A 27,772-nucleotide genomic window follows, 5' to 3' on the forward strand; every position below is an offset into this window, starting at 1 on the left:
ATTTTATATTATTTCTTTGTAATATAATAATAAAAATAAAAATGACAGTTGGCTTTATAAAGGGTATTATTATTTATTTCAAAATAAATTATAGTTATATATTTTTTTTTATATTTATAAAAAATAATAAAATTAGATTTAAGATTAGATTAAAGTAATGATTTTCATTCTTTTGTTGTTAATTATATATAAATCTTGTGTTTTTTTTTTTATCACACCTGATTATTTAACTGGCCGAACAGGATGTAATAATAATAGTAATAAATATTATTACTGTGTGTAGTAGATGTGTAATAGGAGATGATTATTCTTATTTGTTTTGTTTTTCTTTTCTTTTCCTAATGATCCTGTATATATACATTTTTTTAATCTTCTTGACCTTTCTACAGGTCCATTCTTATCAGATGATTAATCATTTTATTTTTTTCTCTTATAAATTAAAACTAATTTGTAAGAATTATTTTGTTTGTTGATTGACTTAATATAAAAGAGTACGAGTTTGTTTTAAACAGATTTGTTCTGTTGTATTTATACTTGTTAGAATGTGTTGTTTTTTTACCCTAAGTTTTTTGGCAAAAATGTTTTGGATTAAGAAACAATGCATTTTTTATGCGTAACTATCTTTCGACAAAATTATGCTCTAATTTTACGTTTTGGCGTGGTTTGTTATTTTTTTTATATATTTGTTAAATATGCTTTCGATGATTTTTTTAACAAAAATGTTTAGTTTGTTGCAAAAACAAATAAAAGTTGATTTTTTTCCTTAACATTTTTAATCTTTTTTTCAATCATTATACGTTTAGTTTTAATCGGCGTAATCGACAATATTATTAACATTGATAAATACAAAAAGATATCCATTATTTTTTCCGAGCTTTGACGATAATAATAATTATTATTAACTATTCTACCCATTACATGAGTGTATGCTCTTATTTTAAAGGCTCCATATTTATATATATATATATATATATATATATACTCGCTCCCCTTTGCAGCTTCGCCCGCTCTATATGGTTACTTGCGTTTCCTGTAGCGATCAATCTTTTTATTTTATGTTTATTAGTCAAGTAACCGGAGACGGCAGGTGCAGCCAGTCACACATACAGTAACGGACGCAGGGGTTGTGGTGGTTGAACCACTTCCCCGTGTACCTTCGCATCTCTTAAAAAAATAGGAATTCAAAAAAACCCGAAAATGGTTTTTAAATATTTATGTGAAGAGTATTTGCAAGCCCAGATCTACTGAATATTACATTTAGTGTAGTCGAGATTGGGAAAATTTACAATCATTGTTCAGAATTTTTTTTACCTTTTTCATCACCTTTCAAGGTCGAATTTTAAAAAATCTAGAAATTGGTTTATTGACATGAAGATACACTCAGAAAAAATGAGATTGATTTCTTCATTTGTTACCGAGAAATTAAAAAATAACAGAGTTTCAACAAAAATTCAAAAATCAATTTTAACGCTTGCTACTGGGAATGAAACTCAAAAAATCTAGAAAAATCTTTTTGAGATATTCATAATCAATCAGTTCAAACCCAGCTCACACGGTGATAGACATTCACAGTTCATAAAATTTTTTCCTTCAGCCGGCAAACCTCCAATACTACATATATTTTTTTTTTCCGAGATAAAATATATCAAAAAACTTTCTCAGTTAAGCCATAAACAGGGATCAAAATTTAGTAACAATAGATCGGGTAGATGTTTCGTTTATCCCGAACAAAAAACGCCCTCTTACTCTTTATATAATTGTATACATATATAAACAAAACTGATTTTTTTCGGGTAAGATCTATAGGCAGAACGACTAATCAAACCTCAGAAATACTACGATATAGTAAATCTATAGATTTCATATCTTTAGGACTGATAGATTTAAACATAAACAAGACTTAGATGCTCTGTCGAGTTCCTAAAACAGTTTTTAAATAAATGGATGTAAGATGTACTTATGTTAAAATATTAATAGTTATTAATAGTTTAACAGTTATTAATAGTTGAAAAATTACATGACTTGACGTATTTAAAATCATCGGAGGTTGATAGTGACAAAAGATGGGGAAGTGAAGCGATTGCAACGCCATAGTGAAGAAATGTAAAAGTTAAGGAAGTAAAAACACCAACAGTAAAAAAAAACACCTGAGATGTAACAGTCTACAAAGACATTATAGTTTACGAGGGAAAGATACCGGCAAGAAAGAAAGACAACAAGTAATGAAAATATCAAATTGGTGGTATCCGATGCAACTGACAAGAAACAGAGGTAGATAGGCAAATAGTAGACAAGAACAATTCAAAAAAAAAGTTTACGAAAAGATAACACGATGAACAGTTTGGAGAGAAAGATCAATGTAGAAAAGAATGAAGAGATGTACGGAAGTGGCATGACTACATATAGTTTAAGCTTCTTATGTATTTTCTTGTTTTAAAAAATATATAAACGGGATGCCAATCTTATAATGTATGAAATCTTTTACTCATTTTTTTGACAAATACGTTTATTTTATGCTTTATTTTATATACAGAGTGAGCAACTTAAACAGGTTTCGGTTTGTCTGTTCTCTTGTTACACGATACGGTTTCAAATTTTTGTCATTAAAAATCTTACGGCAAGATGTGTGAGTATTTTACACCACTTTTTTGTAATAACTTACAGATTTTTTTGGAACGGCAAAAATTCATCTTTGAATATCGGCTGTAGCTATTGGCGTCCTATTTACGGTATCTATGTCGTTTTGCGTTTGAAACTGACCGTATTGTACTTCGCTTTTTAATCGAATATTATACTTTTATCTTTGCTAGGATACTGGCGTTCGGAAATTTTTTCTCGAATATTAGACACGTTTCTTAAAAATATATATAGAACGCAAATAATTTTCCACTATAGCGATCCTCTTTTCGATCGAATAAGATATATTAGAAAAATATATTTGGGTCAAAACTATATTCCACTGAAACGTGAAAAATATTTTACAGTAGACGACAATAGTAACATAAACAACCAGTATTGGGGTAAGTAGCAGCAGCGGTTAGAGGTAACACTCAACCGGGTTGGTCTAGTGGTTAACGCGTCTTCCTAAATCAGCTGATTTGGAAGTCGAGAGTTACAGCGTTCAAGTCCTAGTAAAGCCAGTTATTTTTACACGGATTTGAATACTAGATCGTGGATACCGGTCTTCTTTGGTGGTTGGGTTTCAATTAACCACACATCTCAGGAATGGTCGAACTGAGAATGTACAAGACTACACTTCATTTACACTCATACATATCATCCTCATTCATCCTCTGAAGAATTATCTAAACGGTAGTTACCGGAGGCTAAACAGGAAAAAGAAGAAGAGGTAACACTCAAATAACTGCAGTTCGAGTGGTTCGGGTTTCGGTTTTTTTAAAGTTTTTTTCGTGGTATTGACAGACACGTTCTACCGAAGAGCTGATTAATTTTATTAATTTTTATGTTATATGTTGAAAGTCATTACCGATTGTTGAGGAATAGAAGACGCTAACATGGGCATTCCTTTTTAGAAACGCCAAATTGCCAAATATATTATAGTTATTATTTTATAATTGTACTATAATTTATAATTCTAAAAGAAAGTAATAAATGGTTTATTAATATTATTATCCTTAGCACGGGCACATTCGGAATTTTTTAAAACGTGGAAGGAATATATAGTAAGACAGGAACAATGTCAAAAAAAAAAACAAACAAAAAACAGTGCATTAAAAAATTATGTTCAAGTAGTGCATGTTTATTCTGCCTACATTTGTTTGGGAGGTCTAGGGTTACTACCTTTACCCAGCATCGAACTAACACGTTAAAAGTCAACGAGTATACGTATGTCATCACAAATATATGCTGAAACAAATTGATTTTCCATTAAAAAGCCACCGTAAACAAAAGCAGAGTTCGGTTCGCAGATAAATCCTAATCTATATGCAAAAAATTGTAATGTATTGTGCAGCCTCACTTATGAACCGTAAACTTTTCAACTATATCTCCATCGAAAGAGGTGTGTAGAGGGGTTAAGTAGAAGGGTCAGGGTCGATTTTAATTCATCGTCGATACTTATGGCGTGTGTTCATAATTTTTGATTACCTTGGTTTGTATTAACGGTTATTATTATTTTTCCTCTCGATTTTGTCCGTAAATTAATATCGGTTGATTATTGAGAGATCATTGTTTTGCGGTTGAAATAATTATTGTTACTTATTTGTTAGAAGGATGCCGTAGTCTCAAGGACTATGACATCATGAATCGGTATGAACCCGTACCCGTAACATTCAACGGCCGGTTTACCTTTTATTTTTTTCTCTCTTATGCTCTCTTCTTCCCTCTTCATCATTTGTTATATTCTATTTCTATTTCCATTATTCTTTTTTTTACCCTCCCCTAACCTTGTTCCGTTGCGTTACGAAACTTACGATCGTGTATATATACCTACTTCAACACATACCTACGTTACCTACATATTGCAAGTGCACTTAATGTTGTACTGGTTTTATATGTCTCTCACCTTAATGTCTATTTTTGATCTTTCCAATAGAACGTATCTGTCATTCACTTATTTCTCTTGTTGCCAAGTGGGTTTTATTCCACTTTGTCCCATTTGGAACCGATATCGATTTAGTGCATTTATTATTAGTTAGTCAGTCAATTTGTAGTCATTGTTACTTAACTAAAATGTCAGGCGGTAATTTGCTCTGATTCATATATGTATTACGTTGTAGTTTATCCTAACGTCAGTGGTTAAAATAAATTATTCTTGAAGGTACATTAAATGAGTGCAACCGTAGTTTTCTAATTCGCGAACAGTTAGGCGTAAAACTTAATAATGGGTTAATAAATGTTTCAGTTTTATATGAAACGAAAAGCTATGTGAAAAAATAAGAATATTATTTATACTTTAAAAAAAAAAAAAACTGTTTGGTTAAATCCTGGTCTGGTTCGGCATTTTTCATTCGTTAACAAATTTATTTTTAATAAGTAACTGTAATTTGACGGTTAGCCTAGAATTTCTATAATAATTATATTTTTTTAATTTCCAGCCAAAGTAACGTTGATCACAAATTAAATGATACATTTTTAAGCTTTCTCTAAAGTACGAAATTTTAAAAATATTTTATATAGTCGAAGTCTATTTGAAATTTGACAGTAAATGTAATGTATATGAATCTGTATCTGATGTTTGAGTTTGTCCTTCCCATGATAAAATTTGAAAAGAAACATTTCCAGAATATAAAGTCAAAATAAAGAACCTTCTAGTCCAATATCGTTCTTTAGAACTATTTAAAGGGATATCTTGAAATGCGTATTAATGTAAATTTTTTTTTAAACATCGGTAACAAATTTTTAATTTTTGTTCAAAGTTTAGAGAAATAAAGATTACTTAATCGTATTTTTACACGTTTCTCTTTAGCTCACTTTCGTTCCACGGTTAACGGTTAACGAAGTGTACACATGCGCAGAAGGTGGAGAGGAGTAGTACACATGCGCAGAAGGTTTTTGGGATGAACATCGATGTAGTCTATCAACCAACGTAACGCTTCAAACACCGTTGTACGAGATATCGAAAACTCCTTAATGTCTATTTTTGATCTTTCCAATAAAACGTATCTGTCATTCACTTCTCTTGTTGCCAAGTGGATTCTATTCCACTTTGTTCCATTTTGAACCGATATCGATTTAGTGCATTTATTATTAGTCAGTCAGTCGATCTGTAGTCGTTACTTAACTAAAATGTCAGACGGTAATTCGCTGTTATTCATATATGAGCATTGCTCTGATTAATATTTACACGTCGTACTAGTAAAAAGTATAAAATAAACTAAATTTAAAAATTTGATTACCCAGTAAACATAAATAGAAGATAATTTTGTTTTCAACAAAATATGTATAAACATATACATATGTATAAACGTATAACATGAAGCGCGCTTTCATATTCACTATTTACATAGATTCTTTAAATATGTCAAAGGTTTTGATGCAAAGTGGAAATGATAGCTTCAGTATATAATATCTAGTAAATCTCTGGATGAGCTAGTTAAGGTGCAAAATAGAACTGAGGTCGCGCCCCATGCTTTTCATTGTGGTCTTGCAAAAATAGACAAATTCATACATATTATTTCATTGAAAACAAAATTATGTTCTATTTATGTTTACTGGGTAATCAATTTTTTTTAAAAGCATGTTTTTAATTTTTTTTAAATTTTATATCCTATTACTGGTGAATGAGGAAGCTCCAGTTTTGTTTTTAGTTATTGTTGGAATAATTTCGAGTGTTTTATTATTTAGTCTACTGAAATGTTTATGCTAGAGGATGATTGAAACTCATCGTGTGAAAAACATGAATCATAAGTAATTTCCAAAAACCATTTAGCTATGTTCAAGAATAACAAGCATACCGAATCAGACTTTGAGAAAAATAAGAAATGAAGTGGTTTTCCATTACCATTTTCATTTAGCCAGATTTATTGTATATCAACTTGTCAAGCACAACGAAATTCAGATGATCTTCAGCTGTACAAGTAACATCTTCACTCTGTGTACCAGAGGAACATCATTAATCGTAGAGAAAATAACGGTGATTGGTGTGTGCTCTACTTCACGTTTGGTTAGAATTATTGGAGTGGGTAGCCATTTAAAATATATACTTTCTGTTCCCACTAAAAGGACTCGTTTTTGAACGACTAAAATATACGCCCTAAGGGTCATAATTATTAAACGATATTGAAAATTCAGAATTCGACGAATATAAGATTTCGTTTGGAATTTGATAAGGACTTATGACTCATCTTTGCCTGTATTAGTTTTAAGAAATTTACATTTTTAGTAATGTCAAGATTATAAGAAATTTTTTATTTCTGTTACCTGGGGACAGTGGTTATTCCTTATAAAGAAAACGAAAATATATCGATTTAATTTTTTTTCTCGAATGTGTCTTTGTTATTGACTTTAGTTTTTTTTTTTTTTAATTTCTTTTAGTAGTACTTAAATTCTTTATGATCGTCTCTTAACATTTGGAAAGTGGTATGTTAAAAGTTTCTTTCTACATAATTTAATATAATGGAAGTAGTGATGTGTGAATTCAATCGTGATAAGTGATGTAAGCTTTAAGAATACTTTTTATGTTCATGGACACTGAACTTGCTTCTGACCTTGGCTATAGCCTTTGTCGTTCAAATACCCGGGCTTGGTCGATAATAGTAATTTTAAATATTTGACATCATTGTCATACATGTGATTTGTAAATTGTTTTTTCACGAATCTACGTTTAAATCTATTTGAAAGTATTGTTTTTAATTGCGTAAAATATTTAATATAATTATTGTTTATTCGTTATAGGAAAACATGGAAATTATATCGGAATAATAAATGAGAGGAGATAAGTGAATTATTTTGCAATGCAGGAAGGAAGTTAGACAATTATCTGTTTTCTGCTTTAGCTATTTTTATTATTATTTATTTTTTTTATTATTATTATTTTATTGAGGAACAATATAAACACAAAGCGCATTTACGACAATGTTAGCGGAACCTTGAATTGCTTGTGTAAACAACAGATAAGAAAGTCGTAATTTTTTGTTGTAGAGAAGGATAATCACTTACTATTATTAATTTTAAATAACATATTTAAGTATCCTTTATGGAATTACAAATTGAGTAACATTTAATTTCATTGTTTATCAGTTATCTGTTTTACAACAGTTAAATTAATTTTTTTTAATATTTTAAGTAGCCGGCCTTCGTGGCGCGAGTGGTGGCGTATCGGTTTTTCATCAGGAGGTCCCGGGTTCGAATCCCGTTCAGGCATGGCATGTTTTACACACGCTACAAATCATTCGTCCTCTGAAGCAGTACTTAACGGTGATCCCAGACGTTAGACAAAAAAATATGTTAAAATAAGATTTAGTGTATGATTCTAATTAAAAAATCCAAGTGTAGAATAAATTTACACTACTTAAAATTACAGCAACATTCTGGTCATCCCTTGCCGTAAGGGTTGGTCATATCAAAACTTGTTTCAGACAAAAGTTTTAGGTAATATTTAGAGGACTAACGACCACTTTTAACCGATTCGATACTGAGCCTTGAGTGAGATATGATTTGTTTGTCTTCAAAACCCCATTTTTCCACTCCCTGGGCCAATGGTCGGTGATATCAGAAAACTTTACTAACTTAAATTTTAGGCCCTTATCCAAAGAATAGTAGAAATTTTAAACGAATTCGATATTTTTCTTAATAAGAAAGTTACAGCGATTTTTTTTTTCTCGAAAAAGCCCCATATTTCCACCTCCATGGTCCGATTTTGTCCATTAACGAACTCGACCGAGAGTTTGGGTCGAGTTATTTTTAAGGAACAATTTGAAAGTGATGGCGCAAAATTACGGCAGTTATTGTGTCCACAAGAAAGTTAAATATATATACATTTATTGTTTTTATTATAAATGTATATGTAAAATGGTTTTGGGGTCTGGGGGATGTGAAACGCGAAGATGTATCGAAATTTTCCGGAAGTCGAATCATGGTACTCATTACAATAGGTAGCTTTCTTATGAGATCTAACTAAAATCTAAGTATAAAATAATTTTTTTTCTCTTCCACTGTTTTTACAGTATCGCTTACTCAAGAACAGTTAATTGAATTTTTTCACGCTTTTTATTTTAAGTTTTGAAAAGATACTGTGGTATCTTTTATTTGTGACGATACATCCAAACTTTGCAAAAGGCCAATACCGTTTTCCTAAGGACAAAAGAGGACATAAATGATACAAAACTCTTAAGGTATATCACAACTAGAGAAGAAATTTTAGTCGGCAGTGAGATCATCGGTAGGTAGATCGGTGGTAGATAGATCATTTACCTACTATACATTGGGGCTGTGACTGTGTATTTTTTCGAGATTGGCAGATTACAATCCCATTAAAGAAATTTCATAATCAATTGTTTGTCATATGACCGTGTTTTTTTTAAAATCCCAAACAACCAAGAAAGAGCACATCTAAGATCGCTTCCAATGGTTAATCTACATGAAGAATTGGTTGTAAAATCGATTACAGACCTGGCATATCTGATCGAAGAAAATTTTATTTTCGTATCAAAAAACTCATCTAGAAGTCTGTTAATGCAAGATACATATTTGTAGAGTAATTTTACCTAGTTTCGAGTTTTATTGTTTTATAATTTTGATAGTGCACCTTTTTTTTCTTATGAAATAGGTGTTTGTTTTTGTTAATATGTATTTGTCAAATCCTTATTTGTCTTTGTCTCTCATAACCTAAATTTAAAAAAATCTACCCAATAAAATAGATTATCTCCAATATTAATGAGTATTTTATGCTAAGCTGTTAAAGAAAATAAGAAATAAAGTGATTTTCCATTTTCTTTTTCATTAAGCAAAATAAAACAAATTGATTTGTAATTTGTGAAATATTCTATCTCGGGATTAAGTTTCTAAAAAAACATTGTCGGGACAAAAATGATAAGTTTAATAGTTTTATCCAACTATATTTTTTAATTGTTTTTACCTTATTTGTGCTCCCTCTCTAGGTGAGAAACATTTTTTCAACACGTTATTTTTTTTTACGAGTATAATTTAGAAATGTATGGAATCTAGGATTTTAGTTCAGTTTGGCACTTCCACACGACGTAAAACTTCCTGGGATGGATAATGTTAGTCTCAAACCTATTTTCGAGCCGTTTCTTAATTTCTGGTAGCGGACGATGACTGGAGAGAATATTGAATTGTCCTTTCGGTAGAGTTGTATGTCATATTATGGGTATTCCCCGCGGTTATAACATCTTTACTCATCGTAAATCGTTTTTCGTTATATGTAATCCTTTGCCGGCTTTGTTATTTTATGGTTGTAGGTTTGTTGTTGCTGGGTCCATGCTGCGGGGATATCGGGAGCTGAAGAATATTCCTATCATCAATGGAGGAAGATCTGCCTGGTAGATCGATTCAAAACTTCTTGTTTACTATTCGGTAGCTGCGCAATGACTCTAATGCTTGTAGTATTTATTTTCACAAACGACGGCAAATCCGTCCTCCATAGTAAAAAATCTGATGTGGACACTACATGACTTACTTGTACGCCTATTAAATTACATATATACACTTTTTGCTACACTTCATTTAATTTTATTTCATTTGAAAGTGAGATACGATACTCCAATTCTTTAATAAAGTGGACAGTTACACAATTGCTAAAATATTAGTTATCATCAAATATGTATACAGTTATTAATTCAACAATTGTACCTGAAATATTAGAATAGAGTAAAAGTCCCATTATTACTCTTTAAATAAATGTATGTCATATCTGTCTAATATTATGTTTTTTTAAATTATTATGATGTAACCATCAACAAAATGAAAACATAAAATCCTTTTATGTTTTAAGGTTAAATCTACCTCCGGAAAGCGGAGGTAGATTTCATCGGTACTAAGTAGGGGATAAAAAATATTTCCCCCTTAAAGTTAAGAAAAATATAAAATTTACTCTGCGCCAATGGTTGCACGTGAAAAAACGTTTCACATGCTTAGGATACGACAAGCCCAATCTCCTTACAATTCCAGCAACATTTTGGTCATCCCTTGGTTGGTCATATCAAAAATTGTTTCAGACAAAGGTTTTAGGTAATGTTTACAGGACTAACGACCACTTTAAATCGATTCGATACTGTGCCTGTTAGGGGTATGATTCTTTTTTACCTTCGAAACCCCATTTTTTCCACCCCCTAGGCCAATGGTTGGTGATATCAAAACACTTTACTTAGATAAGTTTTAGACCCTTACCCAAAGAATAGTTGGAACTTAAACGAATTCGATATTTTACTTAATAAGAATGTTACAGCGATATTTTGTTTTTTTTTCCGAAAAGGCCCCTCCTATTTCCACCCGCATGATCTGATTTTGCCCATTAACGAAATCGACCGAGATTTTGAGTCGCTATATTTTATGTATCAATTTGAAAGTGATTGGAGCAAAATTACGGCAGTTATCGCGTCTACAAGAAAGTGATATACTTACTTAAAGTAAGTATATAAGAGAATATAACAAAGTAAGTATAAGTGTAATAAGTATATATATATATACTTTTGAGCTGACGGTAGGTTTTGGGTCTGGAGGATGTGAAATGCGTAAATATGTCTAAATTTTCCGGAAGTCAAATCAAATTGGTACCCATTACAATAGGTCGCTGTCTTATGAAATCTGCCTAAAACGAATAATCAGATGTTTCACCACATCTGATGTGGACACCACATGACTTACTGGTACGACTATTAAATTACATATATATATTTTTTTTAAATGAAAGTACATAAAAAATTTTTTCATTAATAACTTCCAATATATTTTCATATTTTTTTTAATAGTTATTGAATTATTTTTTATCGTAAATTTTGTTTACAATCAAAGGTTAATAATTATTAATAAATCAATATAATTAAATTAATAAACAAAAGAAGATGAAGTACGATTCGAACTGATGTGCCTTCCCCTTATAAAATCCAAATATTTCATTAATTAAAATTTCATTTGGCTATAACTCTAGAACCATTGAAAATAAGTACCAGTTATGATATACATCGTCGAAAAGCTTTAAATGAGAGCTTATTACTACAGTTAAGAAAAAGTCCAAAATCGAAATTGTTAGGATTTTGGGCTTTTTAGGACACTTTTGGTCCAGTCGATTGCATTCAAAAGGGTAGGTGCACAACTAGGTGTTACAACAGTCCTAAATTCAAAATTTCTACATCCTACGGCTAGTCGTTTTTGAGTTATGCGAGATACGTACGTACATACATACGTGCCTACGTACGTACGTAGACGTCACGCCAAAACTAGTCAAAATGGAGTCAGAGACGGACAAAATGGATTTTTCCGTTGAAATCTGAAAACCGAAATTTTTCGTGGTTATAATACTTCCTTTACTTCGTACAAGGAAGTAAAAATTAAAATCAATAACGCCTAGAAATATCTTATTTTTCTCATAAGTAACCTTTTGGTTCCGTTTAGTAGTAAGTCATTAGTATACGACAGAGCTTCTGTTTTCGTTGCCTATAATAAACCGAACAATATTAATTAGGCATGCGTACTGAAGCACTGAAATGCTATATATATATGTATATATATGTATATATATATATACATATATATATTTAATGTAGATCCGTAAGGATCAGATATAATTCGCTGTTAGAAAATTGCCTTTCTTTAACTGAGAGTTTTTGGTTAGATTCAATCTCATACCACTGAAATTTTTAATTTAAGATTCCCGTCTGTAGTAGGTGGTTTTCCGTCTTTATTGATGGTAAAAATGTAATGCGTATTGGTGATCGAGATTATTTATTGTGTACCGTTGACTATGAAACATGATATTTGTCCTAACCTACTTAGTTATTCTTTCACGGATGAATTTTTAATTAAATAATAATTAGATAAATAAATCGTAGGTACACAGTTAATGTCATTATTAATTCGTTTCATCTTATTAAGTAGCGGTTGTTTAGATTCGGTTTATGAAAACGTCATTAGAACTTAATTGCCTCAAGGCAATGTAATGTTGAATTAAGTGAACCAAGAAGTAGCCGTACCACTTGTTTTCACTTAGTTTTATTTATTTATTTTTTTGTAATAGAGAACTAGTATTTATAAGTAAATACTTAATTTAACGTCGTAGTTACTTTCCGGAAAACAGCGACTTTAATCGACCCAGGTTTACTCTTTAGAAAATACGTAGTTTTGGTAGGTTGTATCCTGTTATAATATCTTTAATGTTTAAATTTTTTTTATATACAATTACTTTAATTACATAATTACAGCTGAATTGCTATGTTTATAATTATTTTTCATTAATTAATCTTTTTGTTATTACAAAACAAAAATTTGGTTTAGCTGAAGTATTTTTGCAATATTTTTTTCTACGTTTTATAATTTTCGTTTTTTTTTAATTTATTTTTTGTAACGAGCATATTAAGCCCTCTCTGGTCGATGTTTTATTTTTGCGATTAGGATCTTACATCGTTTAAATATGCGATCTTTATTTAATAACTGACAAGAAATTTAATAATGGTTTTTTTTTACCCAACTTAATTATGTTTTTTTTAATTTACCCAACTTATTACAAGTTTTTATTTCATAATTCTTAGTTGTTAGAATTCAATATTTTTGGAAATTAAATCTATGTAGCTTTGTTTTTATAAAGTCGTATATTTAATATTTGCTTATTAATTCGAGGAACAATGTTTTCGAAAAACTTGATATTGGAACAAATGTTGTAATAGCGAAACGCAGGACTTTTAAATTTTTCTGTTTAGCCTCCGGAAATCACCGTCAAGTATTACTTCAGAGGATGAATGAGGATGATATGTATGAGTGTAAGTGAAGTGTAGTCTTTTTCAGTCTCAGTCGACCGTTTCTGAGATGTGTGGTTAATTGAAATCCAACCACCAAAGAACACCGGTATCCACGATCTAGTATTTAAATCCGTATAAAGGTAACTTTACTAGGTGGTAATATCTGATGAAAATTTTATAGCATATGAAAAATAACTAAGTCGCTTCTATTCGAACCCAGGAAATCCTAATAAAGAAGTTTTAATCGTAAATTTTCTTATAAACACTAAAAAATTAATCATTAATTTTAAATTCATTAAAAACTAAGTTACATTAATTATAAAATTAATTTATTGTTTTACGAGTTTTATAAAAATAACTATAAATCATAGTGTTAATTGACTTTTTTATGTATTTATATATATGTTGTTTTTTTCAGTTTGAGCGAGTGTTACTTCGCGGGAAAAGGAGCAGCACTGGTGCTGCCACCTAACGAGAGAGCACCGCATACACCTGATAGCAGACGTCCGAGTGGTTCTGACATACAGCAACATTTACAGTCCATGTTTTACCTTCTTAGACCCCAGGAAACATTAAAAATGGTAAGAATATTGTTTTTTTATAATAACAATATATTTTTAATGCTTTGTGTGTATAAGTTTACAATTATATTATTAATTTATCTCTTGATCTTAGTTGTCTGTCAGTTCGGTTTATTGTTTACGTAACTAACTAGAGACCTAGATGATGGATGTTGTACGTTGATTAACAATTAGTATGCTGAGCAAACAGGGTACTACCTCACCCTCAGTAATTTAGTATGTTCTGTATTATGGTATATTATTAAATTCAGTAGCTGGATTGACAACTTTCCCCTGCGTCACCCCTTCCCCCAACTATAGACATTAATACTCTGCGTTTTGTTGTCGTTGTTGCTGCTTCCATTAAATCTCTTCCACCTTCCTTCTCCTTGCCCATTTATAGTTAGTTATTATAATTTTAACTTTCCCCTATGACCTCACAAAGTCTTGTCAATATATTCGTATATCGAAACTAATACTAAAATATTAGTTTTTGTTGCACATTTCTATTTATTTAACCTTTCATTTCTATCTGTAAATTTTTGTATATTAGATCAATGTTCTGACGGAAGTAGAATTAAATTTCCCCACTCGTTTTTTAATTTAATCTAGGCTATTAGTTTTAATAGGAGTCTAAAATCAACGGTATCAATTTTTTTCTTTACTTAACTGTTATATTCAAAGACGCCGTAATTTTGAACTGAAATAAATAGCAGTGTTTTGCGTGTCTATTAACAGGAGGACCGGTTTTTTTGCTCATACTGTGTTGATTTTACTATTATGCTGAAAGTTTAAACTTTTAAAATATCTCAACTTTATAATTTATGATCGATTAAAACAATTTATATCTTGGCACACCTCTTTACATAATTTTTTTCCTAAGCCATAATATTTTATCGTAATAATACTGTTGTATTTATGATTCAAATTTGTTAGGTTTAAAATAAATATACATTACTGATTTTTAAATTGTCAATGTTTCTATTTTATTTGTCTGGTTTAAATTTGCTAGGTGTGTCGTGAATAAACAGTGTAATTTCGGAAAATAATTCAAGGCATTAAAATAGTAAGCTAAAATGTTCGTAAAAAATTAACCCGTCTGTGATTTTTCTTTTTTGTTTTTTTTCTGTACTAAAATCTGGTGCACATGTTTAATCCGACCTTTTTTACGAAATAAAAATATCTTATTTTTTTTTCATTTTCAAGGTTTTAAAGTTGTGGCTATTTCAAGTTTCCAAATCTCTTCAAAAAACTACCTTCCACCAGCACGCCAGGGGACAGTGTGCAGCCTCGCGTGCAGCTTCCTACGTGTGCATGCGCACAACAGCCAAACACCACGCTGCTGGAACTGTGAATCGCACAGTTCCACACAAAGATTGTACGGCATGAAAACTACAAATATAACTGGAATAAAAAATCTACTCAAGATAGAAAGAAGAATTTTAAGAAGGATTTACAGTCCAAGAACGCAAGAAGGCCACAGACTGAGATCAAATAAAGGGGAGGTATACGATAAAATTGAAGACCTGGAAGTAACTAAAAGGAAAACGACGTAAGGACACATGTCCGAATGAACCAATCAAGGCTAAAGAAACAAATTTTCAATAAACTCTGGAATTATAAAGGTCAAGGTGATTATGTTAAACAGATTAACGAAGGCTCAAAAAGTTCAACATTATATAAGATGATTGTCTAGATCGAAAAGAATAGAGAAGGAAAAGTTTTGAATTAAAAGTTCCTGTAGGTGAAAAGAAAACACTCAGCAGAGGAGAATGGACTGAAAAAAGAAGGGGTGAGTAAAGTTAACTTGTTACACCCAAAAAGAAGAACTAAATAGTCCGAAAGAATGAAGAACTTCCCGAAGAAAAAGAAAGAAAAACTACATGAAATATTTGCGTGCTCCTTGAACGCCAGTCCGCGGTGAAAAAAGTGGTTGAAACTTTATGTTTGATATTTTACAGTAAAAACCAAGCCCGACGTTATACAATTAGGTTAATTTTTTTTTGCGTTTAACTAAACTTCGCTATTAGATTTTATTTAGTTTTTTGTCGTTAAATTTGAAAAAAGAATCATTAACTTAACTAATTAATTATTAACTTATTTTGTACTATTCTTAAGCGTTAATTCATTTTATAGAACGTTTCCACAGATTAAAATTAAAGAATTTGGAATTCCTATCCAGGGATTTATTTCAACGTGATGAAAACAGTTTTATTTTCTGACTACGTTATTCATTATGAGAATATTGTTTTATACATTTTTTTTTAGAATAAATAAAAATAAAAAAAGTAATAGAAAATATTTTAACGGGATTTAAACAATTAAAGTAGTAATCCGCTACGTTACTAAATTTAGGCTTAATTAATTAAAAAAATTAAATAAATTTCTATACAGTTTTGTAGAGAATCGTTACTGAAACTTCTGTAGGCTGGTGAATCTTTCGTCTTGTTTTCACTTCAGTTGTCATGGTTACCGATTTGTTTGCATGTTGCGTCTAAAGGGCTTGTTTTCATACGTATAGACGGATTGAATGTAGTTTTCTTTGTACCGCAGTTGAATGTAATAGATTTTATCAGAATGTTTCTTATCAGGTTTGGTTACATTTTTGAGTTAAAAATCTCAACAAAAAACAAAACATTATTTATTGAATTGTATTATTTTTTTTGTGATGCAAGAATAGTTTAAAAATTTATTTCCTTGATCTGTTACATTTGTCTTAATGGATTCTTGTAATCTTTTTGTAAGCATTTTTTTACGCCACGTTGGTGAATTGTTATTTAATTTTATATTGTAGGTTTTTATTATAATTATATCGAAAGTATTTGAATTATTGAAACTTGATATTGCTTGGAATTTTTTATTATAATATGTGAATTTTTTTATAATAATTATATACAAGTATTTATGTAATTTGATATACGTATCTCCGTATAATATTTCAAATAAATAGGCTTTACGTGGTCAACATTATTGTTAACCGATGATAAATTTTGTATTTTTTCTCATAATTAATAACTTTTTTTGTACTTAAGAAAAAAGTATAACGCATATATTAGCTGTTTTTCTTGGTTTCACTCTGTTGATAATAGCGTTGAAGAAAATCTATAGACAGGGTTTTTCTCCCTTCATTATTACGTATCTTCGAGGATCGTTTAATTAAAGAGACAAACTAGTATAGAAAAAATATTTTTTATTTAATAACAGTGACACTAACGCTACTTTTCAGCACATGTTCCATTTTTCTGTGAGCTTTCTCATTCCCGTATTAAAGAATTGTTCATTTGATGTGCGTGCCATTCTTGTCCGCATTTTATAGTTGGTCATTGTTTGAACCTCTCTCTTTTTCCTGTTTAGCCTCCGGTAACCACCGTTTAGATAATACTTCAGAGGATGAATGAGGATGATATGTATGAGTGTAGATGAAGTGTAGTCTTGTACATTCTCAGTTCGACTATTCCTGAGATGTGTGGTTAATTGAAACCCAACCGCCAAAGAACACCGGTATCCACGATCTAGTATTCAAATCCGTGTAAAAATACATAATTTACTTGGACTTGAACGCTGGAACTCTCAGCTTCCAAATCAGCTGATTTGGGAAGACGCGTTCACCACTAGACCAACCCGGTGGGTTCATTGTTTGAACCTGCTTTAAGAAAACAGAACAAAAAAAAGTTGGATTGCGTGAAATCGGTACTGTAAGGTAGATGCGGCAAACCTCCCGACCCGACTTTTGAGTAGCTTCTCGTGTTTTTTTGAGCGGGGGTCGGACATTTACGAGTAGAAGAATTACTCCTTTTCAGAGAGGTAAAAAAGTTTTATGCTAAATATTTAAAGTTTTCTCATCGTTCTATGATGCTTTTTATTTACTCTTTATTTATTTTCTACTTGAATGTGTGCTGTTTTGTTTATGATAATGCTGTACTAAGGTTCATTGTGGATATGAGAACGATAGTTCATTGTGCGGTATTATTATGCTACGCAAACTACGAAGTTCAGTTAAAAGAAAATGTTTACCTGTCATTCAAACAACAGTCAATCTTGTTTAAAAGAAAAATATCTGAAAGTGTAAAATGCAAAATTTATTATTTTTTTCTCATTATCTACTGCAGTTTTAATAAGTGTTTGTTAATGCATTACATAGTACATACACTACTGCATGTACAATCTATTTGCGAACAACATTACCGATTGTAAAAATTTGTTGTATGTTAATACGTATTTTGGATAAACTTTTGGATATTACTTTTACCAGGTACGTAATAGTGTAGTGCAGTGTATTTTATTTTATTTTATTATTTACCGTTATTACCTTAACACAGTTCGTTCAGAAAGTCGCTGTGCAGTGTGCTTTAGAATTATGTGGAGCATTTTGTTCTTTTGGCTTAAGGTCGGTTGCCGTGTGGGTTCGTTGGGCGTTACTCAGTAATAAACCAAGACGTCAGTTTTTGAATTGTGATTGAACGTGCTTCGTTTCGTTTATCGGAAAAAATATTTGCGAGAAACATAACGGTTTTTTTCGGTAGGTAAACGCATTTTTCTCGTCGAACACGTATTTCGTGAAGGTGACAAGTATACTGATTTAGTCAAGCATAAATTTTCTTAGAAGTTTCCAAATACTCCTGTTCTTCACCGCAACGCAGTTCGAACTCTTGTCGTAAAATGTCGGGCGCCAAGCTCTGTTGAAGACGCTGATTGAAGCGGAGACCAGCGAAAATAAATGAAAAAAAGCCGCTTGATATTTCGGTTGCTATGGCCGATGCGGAAATTGGCACAGCAGCAAAATATCGGACTTTCTACCGCACGTAAAACTGTAAGAAAAGAACTGAAACTTTCCCCTTACAATGTAGTGTCTTCAAGAACTGAAACCCACAGATTGTGCCAAAAGACTACATTATTCTCAGTGGTTTAACCGTTTTATTGAGCAAAGTGCCGTAAGTATCCTTGACATTACTTTTTTACAGATGAAGCTTGGTTTCATCTGGGAGAAACACGTGACAAAAATACACAAATACAAGAAACAAAATACACGACTGTGGTCGAGAACTAACCCCCATGAATTACACGAACAATCTTTACACAAAGCGAAAATTGGAGTCTGGGTCGGTGCGAGTAGGATACGCATTGTGGGTTCAATTTTTTTTGAAAATAAAGTTTGTAGTTATTGTGCTGTTTTATCAAACTTTCAGTAGTCATTTAACAGAAGTGGAAATCAATCACGGTCAGTTCCAACAAGATGGCGCCGTAGCGTACACAGCCAACAGGTTAATGACGTTTTTACAAAATATCTTTGGTGAATGAATCCTTTCGAGGGATGTGTGGCCTGCACGATCGCCCGATCGACCTCCCCGCTAGATTACTTTCTACGAGGGCAGTGATCAGTTTTTACCAACAGACCGCGCACGATTGTTGAATTGAAAACCGCATTACCGGCATACTTACGAGACATTCTAGTACATCAGCAGGTTAAAGTATTTGAAAAACAAATTGAACATGTGCAATGTTGTATTGATGTTGGAGGAGGTCATTTTCAACGCCTTTCATGAACTCTGTTATTGTTATATCCGTTTCTATAACATAATGAAATAGAAAATACAAAGTAATAATTAAGAAAGTTTCGTTATTACGCTGCCATAATTCCAGTGCGCAGCAACTTTCCGAACGTTCTGTGTAATAGTGCATATAAATACTGAATTGCATTACAGCATTAGGTCATTTTAAGAAATATTACTCTAATATATATTATTTTTGGATCGACCGCGATTTTGCTATCATTTTGCATTATCCACGATCCTCCTTCCGGTTATTATAGCGAATAAACGGGAGTTGGTTATAATCGCAATAAATTGGGTCCTAGAACACTGTTAACATCGCTTTATCGGTACCGTCGCTGACGTATAGGTTTTGAATTTTTCCGGGGAACTCCTCGGTTTTTACCATTCCACACTCTGACGTTCGGATTCAGGCTCAAAGTAATGAATGCCAAGTTTCATCACAATTTATTATGCGATCTAAGAAAAATATTCCTTACTCTAAAAACCGTTGTTTTAGTTCCGTACATATATGAATTTTAGAATATATAGAATATATAGAATTTTTCAGAGTGTCTGTTGTTTTGATAATAACCGTCTCAGATTTAACCTCGAACACATTTTGCAGTAATTCAGCTTTTCACGGATAATGGTATGAACGATGCCAATGCTCCGTTACAAATTTCTCCCATTTCCCAAATGCTTATGGCGATTTTGCAAAGCGTCAGTAGAAACTTCCACCACAGTCTGCAGCTACGACGAAAATCGGTAGATCTACTTATTTAAAATTTGCACGAGTAATGTTTTCGGTCGTTTTTACGCCTTCGGAAAATACAAGTCTTATCACAGCATGCTGTAATTCCACGGTACACAATTCAAGCGGAGCCTTTTTGAATTAAACAAAAAAACAATTTTTTTTTGAAAGTTAGACGGTTTCATTTCATTTTATTAAATAGTTATTCCCCTGTTGCCATTTGTCTCTTTAATTTTTTTAAATCCTTGTACGTACAGTTTGAACACGCATAGTTTTAATTTTATTTTTACATAAATATAAAATTGAAATGTAAACATTACTTTGAGTATTTTTTCCTGGGATATTATTGAGATTAATACAAAAATGAAATTTCAGTCGGTTATTAGATATTTAATTGAGCTTGCAGTGAACCAACGTCGTGATTCTCCATTTTGTGATTCATCTGTAGTCTGCCACGACATAATAATATTTTACCGCATTTTGTTTGATTGGTGTTCATTGTTCAACATTTCGGGTGGAGATTCAATGTGCGTAGAAATTACGGTATTTTGAATGGTAATGTAGCTAGTTAATAAAGCCCTTTTTAGATTTGTTAAGCTTTTATTCTTTTAGTCTCTCCGTAATTATAGGTTTACTCCTAATTAGAGAGCTGCTTTTTTTGGCGTGACCGGGATTCGAATCCAGAGCCTATCGGATTAAAGATAAGAAGGCTTTTGTCGGAACTTTATTTTATTTCGTTTGCGTAGGATTCCATTTTTACACTTCCATTTCAGTTATTCGCACTTAATATTATTATTTTCTTTTTTCTGTAATTTATTTTGCCGCTATCTCCTTTATTAGTTTATATTTTTTATGGAACTTATTTAGATTTTTTGTTGGGGTCCTTTTATTATTGTTACGTTGCCTATTTTTGATTTAATACACTCGCTATTAGTCACAATATTTATTTCGTGTGTGTTATCGGTTAAAGTTTTTATACAAAATTCATAAATTTCAGTTTGTAATGCAGAGGTTTGTTGTTTGGAGTATTCGATCGCTAACATAACCTCGTTGTATATCATTCTTGAATAATTTACATTTTTATTCTTAAGCTTAAACAAATAAATAAAAACGGAAATCATAGCCTACTAAATTTGTTTATAGTTTTGCAAGGAAAAAAACACGCGCGCGCGTGTGTTTGTACAACAGAGGTGCGAGACAGTCCGGCGGAAGATTTCTTTCGTTTGTACGCTCTCCATAATCAATAGAGTCAATTTCAGTACTTTTATTTGTATATAGGTTAAATAGAATCGTGTTAAAGCACGCTCTCGTTTAAATAAATACTCTTATATACATGTAGTATATGAATGAAATTGAGGCACACAATGTCTAGTTTTGGCGCCTGATCTCTTTAAGCGTTATACCGTGTCGAAAATTATATATTGATTTATTTTCCCTGCTTCAGGCTATTGAACAACTAACAATATACCGTATTATTATATGCGGTTTGTGTGTCGTACGTAATCTGTAACAGATATTAGTTGCAGTGTTCTAACTGATAGCGTGTTTTCTTATTAACATTCTTTTTATGCATCTAGTGTACGTTTGTGTTGACGCGTGCATGAATATACTTTATTATTATTGTAGTCTTATATATTTAAACAGAAGATATTTATACCCATATAATCATAATTTCTCATTTCATAGTAGTATTTGTATTTTTCATAGCATAGTAAATGTAAGTGTAATAAATTAATCCGGCCCTCCCAAAATGAATCTGTGTGTATGTATATATATATATATATATATATATATATATATATATATACATATAATATTATAAAGAATTGATAAGTGTTCGCAAAACTTAGGGACTGATTTAGAACATTAAATAAACAAAAAATTACAAATGCCCCATCTCGTTTCATCAATCCCTTTGACCGTAAATTTTGTTTTTTCAATAAAAATTTATATTTTTATATTTATATTTATATTTTTCTAAAATGCGTTGTACATTTACCCAGCAACATCTTCTACAAAATAAATAAGCTATCAACTTTTACTTATGTAAATTAAAAAATTGCGAAATTTTGTAATCATTAACTGATAAGTAAACATTTCTTTTATCGAATTAGAAGTCTTCAGCTTCTAATAGCAGCTGAAGACTACTATTAGAAGCTGAAGAAGCATAAATATTTGTATTTTATATAAAATAAAGATAGTCTTCTTTTATTTTTGTTTATTATTTTTTTTTTAGGTAAAAGAAGGGTTTCTTTTATTTTAATGAATATCTATCAGTTTGTGCTAAATAATGCTTTTTATGTCTTGCGTACATTTTAAGTTTCATGATTAATCCTACGATGCTATTAATAAAATACACCCTGGGGATTTAAATCGTTAAAAAACCGTTCCACGATAAAGGAAGATTTAAAATCTAAAAAGTTAATAATTACTATATGTCGATCTAAATATATTTTTATATTTTGTTTATTGTGTTCTGAAAAGTTTTTTTAGTTGGAACAGAAATACATCTTTTAGAAATTACTTTTACGGAAATTTAATTATATTCCTGTATTTATAATTATATATTTTTAGAATATAGCGTTTTGTCAATGTTTTTATGAAGCTATCCGAGTCGTAATAAATCAAGATTTATTTCGGGATTATGATTTCCGTGTTTGTGGTCGTTATTTTTATCGAATACCCATTACAAAGAGTGAAAGTATTTTTGACCGTAAAAAATTTTCATCGTTCCACAAATTTTTATATTTCTCCATATTTTCATAACCACCAGTCAAATATTATTAAACCTCGGCGTAATTAAAAAAAAAAAAGAAGTTTGTATGTATGGACATGAATACAGATCATATTTCAGTTATCTTTCTTAGCTTTTGTATTAATGCGTGTGTTGGTTTTGTAAACTTTTCGGGAGAAAATTGGTTGACAGGGGCGGTTAATATTAAAATCTTCCTTTTTCCTGTTTAGCCTCCGGTAACTACCGTTTAGATAATTCTTCAGAGGATAAATGGGGATGATATGTATGAGTGTAAATGAAGTGTAGTCTTGTACATTCTCAGTTTGACCATTCCTGAGACGTGTGGTTAATTGAAACCCAACCCACCAAAGAACGTTATCCACGATCTAGTATTTAAATCCGTGTAAAAATAACTGGCTTTACTAGGACTTGAACGCAGGAACTCTCGACTTCCAAATCAGCTGATTTGGGAAGACGCGTTAACCACTAGACCAACCCGGTGGGTTCAATATATTAAATCTAGAAGGTAGTTGGTTGTATGTTATGAAAATTATTGTACTACTCTGTATATTAAAAATGTTATTAAAATAATGTCATATTTTTATTTATCACTTCTCAGTATTGTATTGTTCCAACATAATCATATATTCTGACATCATTCTATATTTTACGTATTATCACACTAAAGTATTATTTTTCAAGAAGATTAAATGGTAGACTTGAGGTATTTATTACCACATTCCAAATAGAGTAACCCCCTTTTGTCTTTTTTTTTTTTTTAATATTTCTTTATTACAGTCAATATATAGGTTGCACCTGTTGAATTGATTTTATTAGATTGGATGAATATAAACGGCAAAATTGTCTTTGAACGGCTGTTTTTATACGTGTGGAATTTTCTTTTTGTAGACCTACTCGTATCTTAAATAGAAACTAATCGTTCAAATTAATATATAATAAAAAAATAAAATACAGCTTTTCTCAAAAATCGCGCTAATTTAAAGATAATATTATTTATTTTTTCTTTACATTCCAGTTTTTTTTTAAAGTAGAACCAAATTAACAGTTAGTAGATCGGTAAATGTTTGTTTAAAAAGTTAAACGATGATTAATTTTGCCGTTATCTGTGATATAGTTCTATGAACAGTAGATAACTCACTTTTTTATTCATAACAAATTAAGCACTACGAGAAATTGAATTGAAAATTAGAACAATATAGAAAAAGGAATTTTCGCTCGTAATTGATATGTAAGGTTTAGCCAGCGCAAAAATACAGTTACATTATCAGTATTATAAGCACTACTTCTAGGGACGCTTGATTTCACTGAACGGTGAACGTCGTGGAGGCACTTCCGCTAAGTTCCCATTGTTTTTTTTTTATAAATAAAGGTAAAACAAGAAATAATAAGTTTATCCAAAACAAGTGCACAGAATTTAATAATGCATTTAGAAAGATAAGATATTGTATAGTAATATGAAAACCGTCACAGGATAAACCTTTAGATGTATCTAACGCGTAGTTCTGATGGGACGGTCTAGAAACTGTGTATGTGACACTGAGAAGTGGTGGGGAGACCGCATCTTAAGACTGAGCAGCGGTAGCTCGGCTACGTAACACCGATACTCTTCAAACCAAACTTTGTCAAGAAAATAAAGATAGCTGTCGCTATTTTAAACTAAACGTTCATTAGAAATCGGTACCCATACGGATTTTATCAAGGAACCTTACAGCAGAATTCATAAAATCCGGAAAACGCATTTGAGGGTAACTTGGTAACAAATACGGTTCGCTCGGTTAACAGGTATGGGTAGTAGAAGAATATCTCACCCGTAAAATTTTAGTTTTTAAGATTTTTTTAAAGTTTTTACTATTTTAATCTGTTAACTTGTGATCCTAGTCTTAAATGTAGAGTTAGGATAGGAATATTTGTTATATCAGAACAGAGACAATTGCTTAATTTTGTCTTAAATCCCTAAAAATCGGTCGTCTTAGGTTTTCTTAAGTTAATTTTATTGTTTTTTCTGTTATTTTGTGTTTTTTTTTTTTTTAGTAAACAGGATGTTCGTAAATAGGAGAATATGTATTTGTTTGTAATTAACAAGTAATTGTTAACAGAAAGTTTTTAGTTTGTAACAATTTAATTGTGTTTTTTATTTTATTTAATCGGATATTTGTTTTTGTTTTAAATTTGTTGGCCTGATTTATTTGGGGTTACTTTGAATTTGATGTTTATTATTGCGAATTGATTTTTTTTTTTAATTTCCTGCCGTCACCTTTCTGTTTACTTTATTGGCTGTTTGTTTTGAAAATAACCACCGTTATTAATGATACACACTACTTTGCGGTTTAATTAGATACTTTCAATTTACTCTAAAGAATAGTAGACATGATTGCCATGTTAAATATGGTGTAACGTTTGATTTGTCGAGTGGAATCTTATGCACCTGTACTTTATTTTAAATGATTATTTGATTTAGTTTCACCTCTTCTGCACTCTTTTTCGCACTCCTTCTCTATCATGCTCTATGTCCTTTTTTTGATATCTTAGAGTATAAAGATGTAATACCGGTTTGGCTTATGACATGTAGTCGGGTTGGGCATTGGTATCTAAAGTAGCAATCTTTCGTTTTATTTCGCGTTTCCTGTCTTGCAATCTAACAGTTTCTCTTATCTTGTACAAAAACCTGGGTCTGATGCTTATCGTGAAAAAGTTATAACTTCTAATACGTGTATTTATAATCGGCAAAAATTCCTGTCATTAAATAGAATGTTTTTTTACAGTACTTTCAAATTTATATATTATATACTCTGGAAGAACAGCGTTTATCATTTTATGTACAGTATATAGTAGCCCGTTAATTAATGTAATGTTGCAGTTAAAATTGTGCGTAAATTAAGATGTTTTGTTAAATATGAATTTTGAAATAAGGTCCTGATTATAAAATTGTCTCTGGCATAAATTATAACATAGTTTACTTTTTTTTATTTATTTATGGTCAATTGAAAATTATTAATACAATTTTATTCACAATATTTATTCACGACGCAGCTAGCAAAAGGAGCCTTGAGCGCTAGCCGCAAGTTCATAACCGGAAGAGTAACTCGAAATATTTTATATAAATGACTGGTATTATTTATTTTTTGTACTATAGTTATTAAAACCCAGAGTATCACATTAAACGTTATTTAAAAAAAAAAACCTTTATATTGTTTTTGCCACTATTTGAGTCTTATATTAATTAAATGGTTAGCGAAGATGTTAAGATATTTTAAATAAACGAATTGGTCTTAACATTTTATTTTGCTTGGGAAAACTTTGTTTAGAAATGGATTGTCTAAAGAAAACAAGAATAAGATGGACCTCCCCAATTTAAAAAAATCCCTTTCGGCACGCCGGAAAGCGGAGATATGTTTCACCGGTGCTAAGTAGGATAAAAAAGATTTCCACCTTAAAGTTAAGAAAAACTTCAAATTTTACTCTATACGACAACGGTTGCATGTGAAAGTTTCACATGTCTAGCATACGACAAGCCCCATCTTCTTATAATTCCAGCAACATTTTGGTCATCCCTAGGTAGGTCATATCAAAAAGTTTCTGACAAAGGTTTCAGGTAATGTTTAAAGGACTAACGACCACTTTAAACCGATTCGATACTGTGCCTACTAAGGGAGGTATGATTCTTGTTTGTCTTTGAAACCCGATTTTTTCAACCCCTTGGGCCGATGATTGGTGATACCAAAAAGTTTTACTTAGATAAGTTTTAGACCCTTACCCAAAGAATAGTAGGAACTTAAACGAATTCGATATTTTACTTAATATGAAAGTTATAGCGATATTTTGTTTTTTCGAAAAATCCCCCCATTTCCACCCTCATGGTCCGATTTTGACCGTTAACGAACTTGACCGAGATTTTTGGACGAGTTATTTTTAAAGAACAATTTTAAAAGTAATTGGCGGGAAATTACGGCAATTATCGTGTCCACAAGAAAAATGAAATATATATATTAAACTTTTGAGCTGACGTTGGTTTGGGGTTCTGGGGTGTGTGAAACGCGTAGATATGTCAAAATTTTCCGGAAGTCGATTCATGGTACCCATTACAGTTGGTAGCTTTCTTATGAAATCTACCTAATATGGTGGACTATCGTAAAAAAAAAAAAAATCACCACGCATTCGATTAAGGATAAGTTTGAACATTTGTTTTTTATTTCTTAATTTCAGGTAAATTATATTTATAATTTTTTGAAATCAATATATTAAAATAAAAAACCTTTTTCTTTTTTATTATTTCTAGAAGATTTTTTACGACATTACACTTTTTCAATTTATCTTAGTTTAAGTTCTTATTTATTCAACTCAAACTCTGTGAAAGGATTGTATTATTAATAAGTAAGAAATAAAAATAGAATTATTTTTGAAACGTATCCTCTTGAAATGATTCCATAAGCCATTTCGAAAACTTTAATAACTAAAAGAAGATGTATAGATAAAATAGGGTTTCTTTTATATTTTGTTTCAAAAAGAATCTCACTACCTCCTTTTTTCATTGTCAAACTTCTTTTTAACTGATTTCAAAAAGGAGGAGGTACTCAATTCGATCTATAAGATAAATATATATATATATATATACACACACACACAAAATGCAGTTTTAACGTAGGCAGCTTGTTCTTTATTAATTATTTCTATTTATTGTTTTTTTCAACAGCCGTTTTTAATGTTAGCAATGCTTTCGATCAGCAGTTGAAAAAATTCATTTAACACTTTACAATATTATTATTTTTTTTAGATAATAATTTACTTCGGTATAGTTAAACAAT

At 30.9% G+C, this 27,772-nt stretch overlaps 1 protein-coding gene across 9 annotated transcripts in view; it reads left to right on the forward strand.

The window, feature by feature from the left end:
• Positions 1-27,772, forward strand: part of ssh (Protein phosphatase Slingshot) — a 504,868-nt gene that overhangs the window by 319,871 nt on the left and 157,225 nt on the right. For all 9 annotated transcript variants that reach the window (XM_075364385.1, XM_075364384.1, XM_075364390.1 and 6 more), the window contains one exon: positions 13,792-13,954. In XM_075364385.1, coding sequence (XP_075220500.1) covers positions 13,792-13,954 — 163 coding nt within the window. The remainder of the gene's footprint in view (positions 1-13,791; positions 13,955-27,772) is intronic.

This window comes from Lycorma delicatula, chromosome 4 (genome assembly GCF_047948215.1).
Source record: "Lycorma delicatula isolate Av1 chromosome 4, ASM4794821v1, whole genome shotgun sequence".
Lineage (NCBI taxonomy): Eukaryota > Metazoa > Arthropoda > Insecta > Hemiptera > Fulgoridae > Lycorma > Lycorma delicatula.